The 17315-nt window shown below is 43.7% G+C and overlaps 1 protein-coding gene across 1 annotated transcript in view; it reads left to right on the top strand.

Moving 5' to 3' along the window:
* The window catches only part of LOC124776852 (trichohyalin-like), a 60490-nt gene that overhangs the window by 27241 nt on the left and 15934 nt on the right, over positions 1–17315 (top strand). Inside the window, exon 2 of the mRNA XM_047252063.1 lies at positions 7506–7660. Within this exon, the coding sequence (XP_047108019.1) occupies positions 7506–7660 (155 nt within the window). The remainder of the gene's footprint in view (positions 1–7505; positions 7661–17315) is intronic.

Raw genomic sequence — 17315 nt, forward strand, 5'->3', positions numbered from 1 at the left:
AAATTTGACAGTTGAAAATTTTGGTTATTTTGTGTCACAATACTGTAATGTTAACAAATTACTTGTGTGTATTTTCTTTGATAAAACAAAGAAGTATTCACAATGTTCCACATGACAACAGTTTCCCACCACAAGTGTCCCATACATGATGTATGTTGGGGAAGTAGCTAATATATAGTTATTAAAAAATTCTAATACAATAAAAAGTTCTTATGCTCAGGAGTTTTTAAGTGCAATCAAGAAAAAACTTTTTCATGTCAAGTGACCACATCCAACACACAGTAATTTCCTTCAGTATTTCATGCATCACAAACATTCTAAACATAAATTATTGTAAACAGTTGTCTATGTAATTTTCAGCTGCATGCTAACTGGTTGTTACATTCAGTTTTTGAATCAGAAAAATAAAGTCTTAAATAAATTAAAATGTCACACGTCACACGCACCTGTGGAATGGTCTCTAGTTATTTCATTCTATTGCATTAAAATTTACTTTTTACTTCTTTTCATAACCCAGAAAGCACCTTAACATCCACTGAATATTACTGATGTAATGAAAGTTACGACTAGTATTACTGCAACACAACTAACACTAGAATGCAGAATATAAGAGACTAAAAACTTACCTGTTTTCTTGAGAGCTTAGTTGTGGCAAGTCTTGACAGAATTTGAATGGGAAGACTATCCATGCTGTAAGATTGTAAAGCCCTTTTTGGTAGCAAAAATGTGAAGTGTGATATATAAGATATATTTTGCTTCCATGATTCAGGATATTCATTTTCTATTTTATCCTCTAAAACCAGTTTTGCAATGTGGTATTCAAATAACTGAAAATAATAAACAACATCTAAGTACAATTAATTTTCCTCTGAGTAATGCATTCCCTAGTATACATTCAAACAAACTGACATTGTATTTATATAATCTAATTTTTTGTAATTACACATTAGTAGTATGGAATTGGGTTAGATTTTAGTATTAGTGCCAGGAAATACCACCATATGACTTTTCTGTCATTTTCATCTGTTGGTAATAGAGCATTTCTGCCAGTAAAGCTAAATAGAAGTATCAGATGTCTAGTGAACAAAAGATCTTTTATTGGGCTGGACAAAAAGGAAACTTATGTTTAAGAAACTAGAAACAGTTTTCTCAAAAAGGAAATTTTTAAAATTCTGAAAGACTTATTTTATTTACCATGGTTACAAAAGTGTCTCACAAATTGACTTTTCCAACGTCATAAGTACCCCAGCAAAAATTACTTCAATTTTTGGAAGTCTTTTGTGAATTTTAACTCTTGTGTTAAGTACCATTTTGGTATGTGTTGACTTTGGTCATTAAGTTTTGTTTTGTCTGGTTAAAGTGGTCACAAGTATCAGTTTTTTGTAACATATGATATGCTGTCCTTACGTATTACATTTTAAAGAATAAAATGTTTCTAAAATGTCCATACAAAAAGAAAAAAATACCAGTGACCTTAACCCGTGCTTTACACAAACAGGTTTGCATTCAAACATGGTTCTATTGGATCTTTTCTGCAGTTTGGCTGTTGATAGTTTCTTCAACACTTCCCAGAAATGTGACCCCATATTTAAGGTGAGAATGAAAGCAACAATATGCACTCTTTACTGTTTTCTCATTACATAGTAAAGATTTTAGTGAACAAATTTGCAATTTTGCATTAAGACACACTGTATGTGCATTCCATTTTACATTGCTTTGCAGCCATAATCCTATTGACATGGTTTTTCTACTGTCACCAAGCAATTCATCATTTAGAGCACTAAATGGAATGTACATGTTGTTTGGAACATTATCACAATGTAGTGCAACAGCTTTTTACTATTCATTAAAAGCCAATCATTCTTTGTCACATTGGTAAGTTGTTTTGTGATAGTTGTGCTGATTGTAATTCTTTCTTACTTCTCCTTTCAGGAAATTGTGGGGTCATGTACAAACATGATTTTTATGAGCCTCCATGTTTAAGTTTAGATTGTAAATGTACCAAATGAACAAATGTGGAATAACAACAATCCTTGACGGATGTATTCAGATTCTGCTCTGTTAAGTGTTCAGAACTAGTTTTAAAGTTGACAGTATGCATGATGCTCACTGCTCATTTACAATAACTCAGGGAGGCGCTGGTTCAGCTGTTTAACAGAAATGAAATATAGTCTTCAACTTGTGACGGTGGAATCTGACGATACTCAACGTCAAAAGCTTTCAATTGGTCAATGAATATTTCTATTTCTGGTTTTGTGTCCATCAGGATTGGTACACAACTAATGCACTCAAAGATAGTATCTGACTCGCAAAGCATTCTTAAAAACATTCAGTACAGTCGATGGAACAAAACAACCAACAGATATATCTCGGATGTGATATCTGAATATATTCACAGCACACGCACAGGCTGGACGATCCATTTGTTGTGGGTACCTTCCCACTCTGGTATCCTCTATAATGATGAAGTTGAGGCATTAGCCAAACAAGCGGCAACCTTAGGCACCGTCCTGGATCTGCACCTTCCTTATACAGACTACTTATGTGAAGTCAAGGATCACGCAAGACAACATTGGCAGGAAATGTGTAACGTTTCTCAACAGACAAAAGGTGGTTATTAAGCAGTGCTACAACCTCGGATTCCTTCACAACCATGGTTCATGAGGACACATCTGGACTGATCCACGACTTCTACCATCATAAGACTCCGCTTCAATCATGCCTCTTTCCCACAACATCTACATCGGATCAACGTTTACAGTTCAGCAGCATGTGTGATCCTGAGTCGGAAGCTGATGTCAACCACATCTTATTTATGTGCCCCAAATTTGACCGTGAACGGTTGGCCTTTCTGAAGACATTTCTGCGTATGGGCTACCATCTTCCTCAATCAGCTTCTTCTCTTGTGTGTACTAAAGACGTTAATAGTTAATTTCATCAAGAGTACTGGTTACAATCTGTAGGTTTTAATGGTGTACGTAAATTATAAATATGGTTATCACTGTTAGCATTCAACCGCGATTCTTATATATATATTTTAACAACACGTTTCAAGATACAATGCTCTCATCATCAGGTTGTAAAGTCTATGTCATGAAATTAAACGGACTAAAAAGACAAAATACCATCACAAATAGTTGGGAAGTCCATAGAGTAAAGCAGAATTAAAAGTATATTGGACTGTGGGTCCTCGTCTTACATTGAAGTTGTTGACACAAATCGATGGCCGTCCCATAGCTACCAAATATTACAACAACTGCTACCTTGACTCAATAATGGATTATATTAAAAAAAAATTATAAGTATGTCTTGTTGATGAAGATATTTCAAAATTGGTGTGAATTTTAAGCCACGACACTTTATGTTTTAAAAATTGAATTGAATTGGAAAATAATTATGTACAAAACTAACAGTTAAGCTTCTTATTATTGTAAATATGCATTTCTGTATTTGTTTATTCAATTATGTGTACATTGTCACTATGTGTTGCCGATGGCTAAATTGAGTACACACTCAAAGCAAAGGGGGGGGGGGGGGGGGGAGACCTCAAATGGCACTTATGGACTTTCTGAATGTATTTTGTTCATTACAAAATGCTTTGTTTTTACTCATAGAATTCCATAAATTTCTCATACACAACTTCTAATATTGTTGAAATGCTAGAGGAAATTGTGATAGGTCTGTAGTTGTTTATATTATTCCCCACAGTTTCCTTATATACTGACCATCACACAAAGCAATATCTAATACATGATTTGTACTTATCTATTTAATCAAAGTAGCACTTTATCTTGTATTTGTGAGCAAACAAACTTATTTTTTTATTGCAATTGCCTCAATTTTTCTTTCCCATGCAACCTGGAAAATGTCAATGGAGGTTCTTGATGTATTTGCTGCTCTTTGTGTTGTCCTTTCAATCGTGTGTGTATGGTCTTTTCATGATTAGTGTTATCAGATTTTTGCAGCAAACATGGGATTAAGATCTGACAATGCTGCAAAAGCTGCTACTTTGGTGGAAGATGCATTATGTTGCAGAAGAGTTTACTACTACAACTTTCACAATTTCAGAACTCTTAGAAGGTACTGCAAAACTTATGGCTACCCAGAGAAACCAGTATCAGGCCCAACAAGACTAACATTAGCAAGAGATTACAACTTCTTATAACTTCCAAGTTCTCTGCATCTGTCACACCAAACAGACTTCAGAAAGTTAAAGGGGTCAGTGTCAGAATCATTTGAAGCAGACTGGGAGAAAAGCATCTTCAATCCAAAAAACATGCAATCACTTGATGGTAGAGTGGATCTGGAGAAGTCCTCAAGAAAATATTCCCTTGGACATTCTCATCTAGGACACCTTTCCACACTGGTTCTTTGACCATGTGTGCAGGGATCATGACTGAAAGATGGATTTGATCTTTGTGGAGTATGGGAGCCTTACAGCATACTGCAAAATGGATTTGGTGTTAATGGAGCATGGGGGCCTTACACCACACTGGTATATGGACAAAATCCTTTTGAAGCATAATGTGCCTTTCACTCCATTTACAGGTAACGGTTTTGCACTTATGCATGTCATGCCTGCCCAAATGTACAATTCTCACAAGAATTATTGGGTGAAGTGGAGATTCATGCTACGGCTTGGTCTGGTTGAAGACTGATTTGAATTCTACTCAGCATGCATGGGGCCAGCTGGGGAGAAGGGCCTGTCAGTGCTATTGAGAGGTCTTACAGACGATCCTCCTGCACGATAGGGAGATGACCCAAGAGGACATTTCAGCATTAATCAGGAGCATGCCTAAAGGTTGGATGCAGTGACTGATTTCCAAGGAAGTAATGCACATTTTTGAAGAGGTGAAGAGAGGTCTGAAGTAAAGTATTAAGTGCAGAAAACCAGAACAGAAGTGCATTACCTTCATGAGCTGCCACAAAAGCTTAGTTGAAGTGTGACTCCATGTTAGTTGCATACCTCTGGTTTAATTTATTCATTATATTGTTAGATAACTAGATGGGACTGTACTGTAATATTTAATGATGAACAGTAGATTAGTGTCAAAAGTGACATTGAAAATAAGGTAAAAATTTTAATTGCATCATACTGCTCATGTCTATTGTGTGGTCTCCATACACCTTTAGCAAGCATTGATCAATTTCAATTAGTACATTTTCTTCAGCAGTGAGGAATTTACACATTGCTCTTTTATACACTTGTCCATATCAGAGTATTTTGGAGAATTCCTCTGCTGGCATCACCTACCACAGAACAATGAAACCACCAGCAACTGAAGAGGAAGGTTCAAGCATTAGCAGTACACCACTGACATCTGGTGTGGACATTCAAAGTCACCACGACGAAATAGGCATTACTTTTGGAACAGCCCTCATATGTATTTACCACTGTGCTCCATTTTTGCTGTTATTACTTTTCTTAGCATTTTGAAATACTTTTTCACTTTTTTGAATTTATGATCTGCTCTTAACAGAAGTTTACATGCACAAGATTGTTAACATTGTGTAAAATTTTTAATGACAAATACAGGGCTATTACAAATGATTGAAGCGATTTCATAAATTCACTGTAGCTCCATTCATTGACATATGGTCACGACACACTACAGATACGTAGAAAAACTCATAAAGTTTTGTTCGGCTGAAGCCGCACTTCAGGTTTCTGCTGCCAGAGCGCTCGAGTGTGCAGTGAGACAAAATGGCGACAGGAGCCGAGAAAGCGTATGTCGTGCTTGAAATGCACTCACATCAGTCAGTCATAACAGTGCAACGACACTTCAGGACGAAGTTCAACAAAGATCCACCAACTGCTAACTCCATTCGGCGATGGTATGCGCAGTTTAAAGCTTCTGGATGCCTCTGCAAGGGGAAATCAACGGGTCGGCCTGCAGTGAGCGAAGAAACGGTTGAACGCGTGCGGGCAAGTTTCTCGCGTAGCTCGCGGAAGTAGTCAAATAAAGCAAGCAGGGAGCTAAACGTACCACAGCCGACGGTTTGGAAAATCTTACGGAAAAGGCTAAAGCAGAAGCCTTACCGTTTACAATTGCTACAAGCCCTGACACCCGATGACAAAGTCAAACGCTTTGAATTTTCGGCGCGGTTGCAATAGCTCATGGAAGAGGATGCGTTCAGTGCGAAACTTGTTTTCAGTGATGAAGCAACATTTTTTCTTAACGGTGAAGTGAACAGACACAATGTGCAAATCTGGGCGGTAGAGAATCCTCACGCATTCTTGCAGCAAATTCGCAATTCACCAAAAGTTAACGTGTTTTGTGTAATCTCACGGTTTAAAGTTTACGGCCCCTTTTTCTTCTGCGAAAAAAACGTTACAGGACACATGTATCTGGACATGCTGGAAAATTGGCTCATGCCACAACTGGAGACCGACAGCGCCGACTTCATCTTTCAACAGGATGGTGCTCCACTGCAGTTCCATCAAGATGTTCGGCATTTCTTAAACAGGAGATTGGAAAACCGATGGATCGGTCATGGTGGAGATCATGATCAGCAATTCATGTCATGGCCTCCACGCTCTCCCGACTTACCCCCATGCGATTTCTTTCTGTGGGGTTATGTGAAAGATCCAGTGTTTAAACCTCCTCTACCAAGAAACGTGCCAGAACTGCGAGCTCGCATCAACGATGCACCGAGTGTGGGAGGAACTTTATTATCGGCTTGATGTCTGCCGAATCACTAAAGGGGCACATATCGAACATTTGTGAATGCCTAAAGAAACTGAGTTTTTGTATGTGTGTGCAAAGCATTGTGAAAATATCTCAAATAATAAAGTTATTGTAGAGCTGTGGAATCGCTTCAATCATTTGTAATAACCCTGTATAATAGCTGCAATTTCTATACTTATTTCTAGTACAGGATTGTTTCTTACACTATTGTTTGGTTTAACATTATATGGGCATTTCTGGATGAACCACTGCTAGAGTCAAAAGCATCCCCTGTCAACATCTTAACTTCATTTAGCATCAAACAATGATAGCAGCTCTTTCAACATAGAGGCTTTCTGCTGTTAAAGTTAATCCATTAACCATGTGCACTTCTTTAGAGCCCTTCACCATGGGTGTGAATTTCCATTTTATTAGTGACCTTAGTATCTATCAGTAGTGGACTTTAATGTATGCTGTTATCTGGTTTTATGCAAGTAATTTTCAACAATTATTAGAAATATTGCTAATTAGAAGGGGTTGGAAATGACAAATCCACATTATTATTTCTAGTTGTTGCAACCATGGTGCTACAGAGAAGTTCATCTTAGAATTAGGTATATCTGACCATTCAGCCCTTTTTGTCTCATTGCCAAATTTAGATGAAACTAACAGTGAAACGAGTCAGGAACCTCAGCCAGCACAATGTGAATACATTTGTCTCAAGACTAAATGAAACATACTGGTTTTTCAGCAAGTGGTACTCAGTAAACACAAACTACAATGCTTTAATATCAGAATTCATAAGTGTTTTCAATGAATGTTTTTGCTTCATAACAGCATGTGACAAAAACTGTAAAAAGAACTCACGGATAACTGAAGGCATCAGGATCTCTAGTATTAGGAAGAGGAAACTGCACATGCAAGCAAAGAACAACCATGATGCAGAGTTTGCCAACTATGTAAACAAATACAAAAGAATATTTGAGGCTGAAGTATGTGGAAGTTCAACCTATCCAGAAAAAGGGCAAACAAGAGGAGACAGGAAATTTTCGCCCAGTATCAATACTACCAATTATTTCAAAAATATTTGGGTGAGTAGTATGCAACCAACTAGAAAAATATAACATATTACATAACATTATTCTTAATAATCAGTTTGGATTTATGAAGGGCTGAATCACTGTGCGTGCTATTAATTAACTAATCACTAAAATAAGCAAATGCCTTGATAACAAGGAGATTGTATCTGGTATCTGCTACGATCTCAGTAAGGCATTTGATATGGTAAACCATAAGCCACTGATCCTCAAATTAGCTTCTTATGGCTTCCATGAAAAAACTTTAAATTACTTCAAGTCTTATTTCAAAAATTGGAAACAGAGGGAAGTTATACAACATAAGGGTGAAAAAACTTTCTCTAGTTGGAAGGAAATGCAAGCAGGTGTACCCAGTGGTCCATACTAAGCCCATTACTATATTGTATAAATGACATGCCAGGTAAAGTTACTTCAGATACAATTCTGTATGCAGATGACTCACCAGCAGTAGTCTGCTGTAAAAACACTGAAGAATTAGCACAGAAAACAAAAGAGACTCTTCAAGAACTAGAAAATTGGATAAATAATGATGCTATGGAACTAAACTTAACAAAAACACAAATTGTACACTTCAGGACACTGTTGAATATGTAACACAGTTAAGTTATGAAGGCAGAGAATTGAGAACTGCAGAATCAGTCAAATTTCTGGGAGTGACCATAAAAAAAAAACTTGACATGGGCTGATCATGTGGATTGCTTACTGAAGCAGTTACATAGTTTTGTTTACAGAATGAGGGTTCTGAATAAAGTGACTTAACTGTTATGAAAATTGTATATCATGCATATTTTACATCAGTTATAAGATATGGCATAATTTTTTGTGGAGTTGAAAAAGGAAGCTGCCTCAGAGTGTTCAAGCTACAGAAAAAATTATCAGAGCTCTGACTGGAACAAACAATAGAAAATCATGAGAATCTTTATTTACAAGCCTTGACTTACTGACAATTCCTTCCTTGTTTCATATATGAAACACTTTTGAGTTAAAAACCCACATCTTTGAGGGAAATTCATTTACATATACTTATGAAACAAGGCACAAAGAAGATTGCATGTTACCTTGCCACAGACTAACATTATTTGAAAATCCTCCATATTACATGGCTGTGAAGCTTAGCAGTAAAATCTGTTCAAAGTTGAAGGACTGCAAGCTAGAATCCTCCTGTGCAAACACTGAAAAATATTTAAAAAGCAAATGCTACTACAGTGTGGATGATTTTATAAACAAGGAAGCTGAGTAGGAGATATTGCATTGTTTTGTTTTCCTGTTTTTTTTCTATATTACATTCTGTGTTTATGCTTACATTCCCTTTTAATGGGGGTATATGTTCTTTTCATATATGTCCATACATATAAACTATGTATCATGTGAACTATGTATCTTAATATCTAGGCATAAACATATATACTACTATTATGAAAATATGTAGTCTTTGAAGTATGACCATATTTATAAACTACATAAACAAACATGAAAAATACTTTAAAAGAATGATTTCAAACCACTGTGGAAATGTTAAGAAAAAGGAAGAAATCTTATATGTAATTATCTTTATGTTGCTGGGAGCATCCATATGCGTTATTTTAATGTATCTTGTTTTGGGTATACTTAGCTAGGCTTAGAATTATTCACTGATGAGTCATCAATATTTCAGGCAAATGATTGTATATAACATGTCATGTGACAAAGATTCTATTTTATTCAGTATTCCTGATTTCATTTACAACTGACCAGCGCAACAGCTGTTATCTGAATTTCTTATCTGTTGGCTAATTCTTTCTGCTTTTAATCTCCTGATTTTTGCAAACATTTGTACTGCTTGTAGAATTCTTTATGTAACAGGCACTTTTTTTTTGGTGGGGTTTAAGGGCGCTCAACTACTGAGGTCATTAGCGCCCAGTCACTGTTGTTAGAGCACATGGAATCTAGTAAAACTCAAGGGGAGGGGGGAGGGGGGACACCAGAAAGACCTGACGAAGATGCATATAAAATAAGTAAAAAGGTTAGATGTCTTTGGACAAGCCAGTTAAAGTTATAAAACGCAGAACACGAGCAGCTGCTCGAGCATCATCAGCTAAAATACCTGGTAAAGTAGATGGCAGGGACAGGACAACACGAGATTGACGAAAGCGGGGACACGACAATAAAACATGGCACACTGTTAATGCCTGACCACAAGGGCACTGCGGGGCTGGGTCACCGGAGAGCAGGTAGCGGTGGCTAAACCGGCAATGCCCAATCCGCAACTTGGTCAGAAGGACCTCCTCTCGCCGAGATGGTCGGGAGGAGGTTGTCCAAGCTGTTGGGAGTGGTTTTACTGCCCGGAGCTTGTTTCCTTGGAGGGATGACCAAGCATCCCACCACAACGACACAAGCCTCTTACAAACAACCCCATGAACGTCAGATGACGGGACACAATGGGAGGCTGGCTGAGGCAGGAGGACTGCAGCCTTGGCTGCAGCATCCGCAGCCTCATTCCCAGGCACTCCTACATGTCCAGGAACCCACAGGAAGCTGACAGGAGAACCATTATCAGCGAAAGAATGGAGGGACTGCTGTATCCGTTGAATCAAGGGATGGACTGGATAGGGAGCTCCAAGGCTCTGAAGAGCACTGAGTGAGTCAGAGCAGAGTACATACGATGAATGGCGGTGGCGGCGGGCATACTGAACGGCCTGATGGAGAGCAAAAAGCTCAGCCGTAAAGCCCGAACATTGATCGAGGAGCCGGTATTTGAAGGTGGCGGCCCCGACGACAAAGGCACAGCCGACACCATCATCAGTTTTGGAGTCATCGGTGTAAATAAAGGTGTGACCGGCCAGTCGAGCACGAAGTTCGACAAACCGTGAGCAATACACTGCAGCCGGAGTACCCTCCTTCGGAAGTGAGCTGAGGTTGAGATAAATATGAACCGGAGCCTGGAGCCAAGGTGGTGTCGGGCTCTCACCCTCTGAAGGTGGTAGGGAGGGCAAAATCCAATTGTCGAAGCAGGCGACGGAAGCGGACTCCGGGGGGCAGCAGGGCAGACACATACAACCCGTACTGACGGTCGAGAGAATCGGCGAAGAAGGACTTGTAAGAGGGGTGGTCGGGCATAGACAACAGCCAGCGGGCATACCGACACAGCAGTATGTGGCGCCGGTAGGTCAATGGTAATTCAGCAGCATCAGCATAAAGACTCTCAACAGGACTAGTGTAGAAGGCTCTGGTCGCAAGACGTAACCCCCGATGGTGGATGGAGTTGAGACGGCGTAAGAGGGATGGCCGAGCAGACGAGTAGACGAAGCTCCCATAATCCAGCTTCGATCGGACTATGGACTGATACAAGCGAAGCAGGACAGTGCGATCCACTCCCCAAGATGAACCACTAAGAACTCTGATGACATTAAGGGAACGTGTACAACAGGCCGCCAAATAAGAGACATACGGAGACCAACACAGTTTCCTGTCCAACGTCAGCCCTAGAAACTTAGTTGTTTCCATGAATGGGAGAACAACGGGACCAAGATGTAAGGATGGTGGAAGGAACGCTTTATATCGCCAAAAGTTGATACAAACCGTCTTCTCTTCAGAGAACCGGAAGCCATTTGCCACGCTTCATGAGTAGAGGCTGTCTAGACAACGCTGAAGGCAGCGCTCCAGGAGGCATGTTCTCTGGGCACTGCATTAGATCGCGAAGTCATCGACAAAAAGAGAGCCTGAGACATTAGGTGGAATGCAATACATAATTAGATTGATTGCGATGGCAAAAAGGGCTACGCTCAAGACGGAGCCCTGAGGCACTCCGTTCTCCTGGAGGAAGACGTCGGACAATACGGAACCCACACGTACCCTAAACTTTCGATCCGTTAAAAAGGAATCAATAAAAAGGGGCAGGCGACTGCATAGGCCCCATCTGTGCATAGTGTGGAGGATACCACCTCTCCAACAGGTATCATAAGCCTTCTCCAAATCTAAGAACACGGCTACCGTTTGGCGCCTTCGCAAAAGGTTGTTCATGATGAATGTCGACAAGGTCACAAGGTGGTCAACAGCAGAGCGGCGGCGACGAAAGCCGCATTGGACATTGGTAAGTAGCCGTCGAGATTCAAGAATCCAGACTAACCGAGCATTAACCATGCCCTCCATCTCCTTACAGACACAGCTTGTAAGAGAAATGGGGCGGTAACTTGAAGGAAGGTGTCTATCCTTCCCAGGTTTGGGTATAGGAACAACGACGGCGACACGCCAACGCATGGGGACCTGACCTTCGGTCCAGACGCCATTGTAGGTACGAAGAAGGAAGCTTTTGCCCGCCGGAGAAAGGTGTGCCAGCATCTGAACGTGAATGGCATCTGGCCCCGGAGCAGAGGACCGGGACAGTGCAAGCACACGTTAGAGTTCCCGCATAGTAAAGGGGGCATTATAAGTTTCCAGATTCAGCGAGTGGAAGGAAGGTCGCCGAGCCTCTTCTGCCTCTTTCCTGGGAAGGAAAGCAGGGTGGTAATGGGTGGAGCTTGAAACCTCCGCGAAAAAGTGGCCGAAGGCATTGGAGACAGCCACATGATCAACAAGGACCTCATCACCTGTGGTCAGGCCAGGTACTGAGGAGTGGGCCTTAATGCCCGACAGCCGGCGCAGGCACCCCATACAACAGAAGAGGGAGTAAAACTGTTAAAGGAGCTGGTGAAAGAGGCCCAACAAGCTTTTTTGCTGTCTTTGATGACTCTACAGCATTGCGCTTGGAGTCGTTTGTATCCAATACAATTCGCCAACGTAGGATGGCGGCGAAAGGTGCCTAAAGCACGTCGTCGAGCACGGATAGCGTCTCGACAAGCCTAGTTCCACCAGGGGACGGAAATGCGACATGAAGAAGACGTAGTATGAGGAATGGAACGTTTGGCAGCATTGATGATAACAGCCGTGAGGTATTCGACCTGACTGTCACAACTGAGAAAATCGTGGTCCGGAAAGGTCGCCAGGGAGGAGTAAAGTCCCCAGTCAGCTTTCGGTATGTTCCAGCTCGAAGGACATGGGGATGGGGTGTTAGTGCAGGAGACGAACGACACAGGGGAAGTGGTCGCTCGAATAGGTGTCAGAAAGGACATACCACTCGAACCGACGGGCAAGAGTGGTAGAACAGATCGAGAGGTCCAAGTGGGAGTAGGTATGAGTAGAGTCCAAGAGGAAAGTCGGGGCGCCAGTATTGAGGCAGACAAGATTGAGATGGTTGAAGACATCCGCCAAGAGTGAGCCCCTTTGACAGGATGCAGGAGAGCCCCAAAGGGGATGATGGCCATTGAAGTCGCCAAACAATAAAAACGGCGGGGGAAGCTTAACGATCAGGTGCATCATGTCAGCCCGACTAACTGCAGATGACGGAGTGTAGATGGTACAAACTGAAAAAGTAAAAGCAGAAAGAGTAATACGGACAGTTATTGCTTGGAGTGGGGTGGTCAATGGGATGGGATGGTAATAGACATCGTCCCGAACGAGCAACATGACCCCACCATGAGCTGGGATACCATCCACAGGGGTGAGGTCATACCACTCCGAGGTATAGTGGGTAAAGGCAGTACGGTCAGTCGGGCGCAACTTGGTTTCCTGGAGACCAAGGACGAGCGGACAGTGCAGGCGGAGGAGCAGTTGCAATTCCTCCCGATTAGATCGAATACCTCTTATGTTCCAATGGAACAAGGCCTCACGCGCGAGGTTCGTTGTGGAACGCCGGACCTCGGAAGCTTGGGTAAGGAACGTTTCCCCGTTGGACGCCTGAGAAGAGGATCGCTTCTCAGGCATAGGGGGGTGAGGGGGAGGAGGAAGGGTGGCCCCTGGGGCAGAGAGGGCGGGGGCCACGGGGGAGGAGGATTTGGAAGGGAGGGATTTGGGAGGCGGAGGCAGAGACCCCGGATGGGGGGGGGAGGAGGCGGAGGGGGGACAGGATAGGGGTGAGGATACCGCGGAAGGAGTGGACACGACTGAGGCAAACGACTGAGGCAAACGAGGTGGTCAATGGCACGGGATGGAGGCGGTCATATTTCTTCCTGGCCTCAGAATAAGAGAGCCGATCCAAAGTTTTGAGTTCTTGTATCTTCTTCTCCTTCTGATATGCGGGGCAGTCTGAGGATCTAGGCGAGTGGATGCCAGGACAATTAACGCACCGAGGTGGTGGGGTGCATGTATGTTCCTCACGAAGAGGACGTCCACAATCGCCACAAAGGGGCTCAGCCTCACACCGTGACGACATGTGCCCAAAGCGCAAACACCGAAAACAGCGCATAGGAGGCAGGACGTAAGGTCACACGTCGCACTGGTAGCACATCACCTTTACCTTCTCCGGGAGAACGTCTCCTCGAAGGCGAGGATAAAGGCCCCGGTGTCGATGTGACGGTCTTTGGGGCCGCGCTGGACTCACCGGACGAAATGCACGCCTCGGCACTCCAGGTTGGCCCTGAGCTCCTCATCAGATTGTAGCAGGAGGTCACGATGAAAAGTAACCCCCTGCATCCTATTTAGTGCCAGATGCGGGACAATGGACACTGGGATGTCCCATAGGCGGTCGCATGCCTGGAGCGCCGCCGACTGTGTGGTCTGTATTAGAACGGACCCCGAACGCATCTTACTGAGAGCCTCGATTTCCCTGAAGATGTCCTCAATGTACTGAACAAAGAACATGGGCTTGGAGGTGGTGAACGTCCCCCCATCGGTTCGAGAAAAGACCAAATAGCGGGGGAAGTACTTCGCCCCAAGCCGGCGGGCCTGTCCCTCCTCCCATGGAGTGGCCAAGGGGAAAGGGCAGGAGAACCAGAACTAGAAACAGTACCTTTCCTTTTGAAAGACTCGGCCGCAGAGCAACCTGATACGTGTTGACGTTTCATCTGCGAAACGTCCGCCCCGATACCACCCACTCCGACCAGGGGCTCTCCCCACGGGTGCCACCCAGCCTCAGCAAGGGCCACCTGGCAGGATGACCGTTGCCGGGAGTCCTGATGCCCCAAGGAGACGGGCATCTACTCCTTGGCCGACGTGGGGAGGGTGCAGCTCAGGAATCGGTTGGTTGGTTGGTTGTTTGAGGTTAAAGGGACCAAACAGCAAGGTCATCAGTCCCTTGTTTCAAATAGACTCCATTCTGCTAACGGGACATCTCAGTATAGTCAGAAAAATAAAACGGATAAAGGGGAAACGTAAAAGGGCAGTCACGTTGTCATTAGTAAAAACAAATGAGGGAAGTTGGCAAGAGAACGATGGTTGGTTGGTTGTTTGAGGTTAAAGGGACCAAACAGCAAGGTCATCAGTCCCTTGTTTCAAATAGACTCCATTCTGCTAACGGGACATCTCAGTATAGTCAGAAAAATAAAACGGATAAAGGGGAAACGTAAAAGGGCAGTCACGTTGTCATTAGTAAAAACAAATGAGGGAAGTTGGCAAGAGAACGAACCCAACACTATGCTGAAATAGCATAGGCAAGACCACCTGTGACTTAAAAGGTACAACTGCTATAATGCAGAAAGTACGTATGGGAATAGAAAAACTAACCAAGCCTTAAAAAGAAGGGGTAAAAACAGAGTAAAAGGGAAAGAAAAGAGGATTCCGGTCAGGGAGGTGAATCGGGAATCTCTGAACACTGCCTACAGTGGGAGACACCCAAACACTCACCGCCCTGCCCCAACACCAGAGGGAGATTAAAAACTTTAAAACTGAGAATAAAAACCACTCTCCCGGAGGAAACCTAGAACCAGAGAGACCATCCGGGAATCGTCAGCCAACATCAAAGGTAAAGTGTGGGGGAGTCTGTACTTAGCACGCAGAGCCAAAAGAAGGGGGCATTCAACCAAAATGTGGGCCACTGACTGGAAGGCTCCACAACCACATAGCGGGGGTGGCTCATCACGCAAAAGGAAACCATGGGTCAGCCTGGTATGGCCAATGCGGAGACGACACAGTGTGGTCGAGTCCTTGCGGGAGAGGCTAAAGGAAGAACGCCATGGGCCTGTATTCACCTTAATGGCACGAAGTTTATTAGACAGTGGAGTAGCCTCCCAAGAATTGGCCCATGACTGTGCAAAGTGGGATTTGATGTGAAGCCGTAAATCCGCTGCAGGAGGGGTTACGGAAAACGGGGGGGTAAGTAACTGCTCCCCCAGCCAAACGATCAGCGAGCTCATTACCCGGGATACCCACATGGCCCGGGACCCATAAGAAGTCAATGGAACAAGCAGCACGGTGAAGATCAGCGAGATGGTCATGGATGGCAGAGACCAAGGGATGGCGCGAAAAACACCGGTCAATAGCAAGAAGGCCACTCATCGAGTCCGTACATAACAAAACGCGGTTGTGTTGGGATTGTTTAATAAAGGTAAGGGCCCGGGAAATTGCCATCAATTCCGCAGTAAACACCCCACATGTAGGTGGCAGCAGATGATTTTCCGTTCCAACAGAGGACGTGAAGGCATACCCAACATGATCAGCAGATTTAGAGCCATCAGTGTAAAAAATAACAGCATCCCGAAACTCCCATAAAATTTGGCGGAAAAAGGTACGGAACACCACCGGGGGGATGGAATCTTTCGGTCCGCGGCGGAGATCCATCCGAAGTCGAGGCCGAGGAACTAACCAAGGAGGGGTGGAGAGGAGGGAGCGAGGAAGACAGGACAAAGAAGGAAGCCGAAAATCACGGGTAAGAGACGCAAGGCGCAGCCCAACCGGTAAACCCGCCCGAGGGCGGGAGTCAGGCGGGCGACGTCCATGGTCTGGGAATAGGATAGAATAGGAAGGATGGGCGGGAGAAGAACGGATAGTAAGGGCATAAGACACCAGAAGCTGGGACCGCCGAACAGAAAGGGGGGGGATCCCAGCTTCAACCAGGAGACTATCAACAGGGCTAGTAGGGAAGGCACCGGTGGCCAAACGGATACCACGATGGTGGACTGGATCCAGCACGTGCAGTGTGGAAGGAGCAGCTGAACCATAAACTTGACAACCATAGTCCAAACGTGACAGAACTAGAGCACGATAAAGACGGAGGAGGAGGGAACGGTCCGCACCCCAGGAGGAGTGGGCAAGGAAGCGAAGGACATTGAGTTTACGGAAACATCCTACCTTCAGGAGTCTGATATGGGGCAGCCAAGTGAGCTTGTTGTCGAAAAGAAGACCTAGGAAACGAAACTGTGGAACCACAGGCAATCTTTGTGCAGCGAGATAGAGCTCTGGATCAGGGTGGACCGTAGTACGGCGACAGAAGTGGACCACCCGCGATTTTAAAGGAGAGAATTGAAACCCGTGGGAGAGGGTCCATGCAGAGACACGCCGTATAGCCACCTGGAGTTGCCGTTCTGCAGATGGCATCGAGGAGGAACTAACCCAAATGCAGAAATCATCCACATACAGGGCAGGGGCGACCAAGGGACCGACAGAGGCCACAAGTCCATCGATAGCAATGAGGAAAAGGACACTCAAGACAGAACCCTGTGGGATGCCCGTCTCCTGGGTCCGTGGAGAACTAAAAGCAGTACCAACTCGAACTCTGAATGACCGATGGATCAGGAACTGGCGGATAAAAATCGGGAGTGGG

Source organism: Schistocerca piceifrons, chromosome 1, assembly GCF_021461385.2.
Source record: "Schistocerca piceifrons isolate TAMUIC-IGC-003096 chromosome 1, iqSchPice1.1, whole genome shotgun sequence".
In the NCBI taxonomy this organism is placed as follows: Eukaryota; Metazoa; Arthropoda; class Insecta; order Orthoptera; family Acrididae; genus Schistocerca; species Schistocerca piceifrons.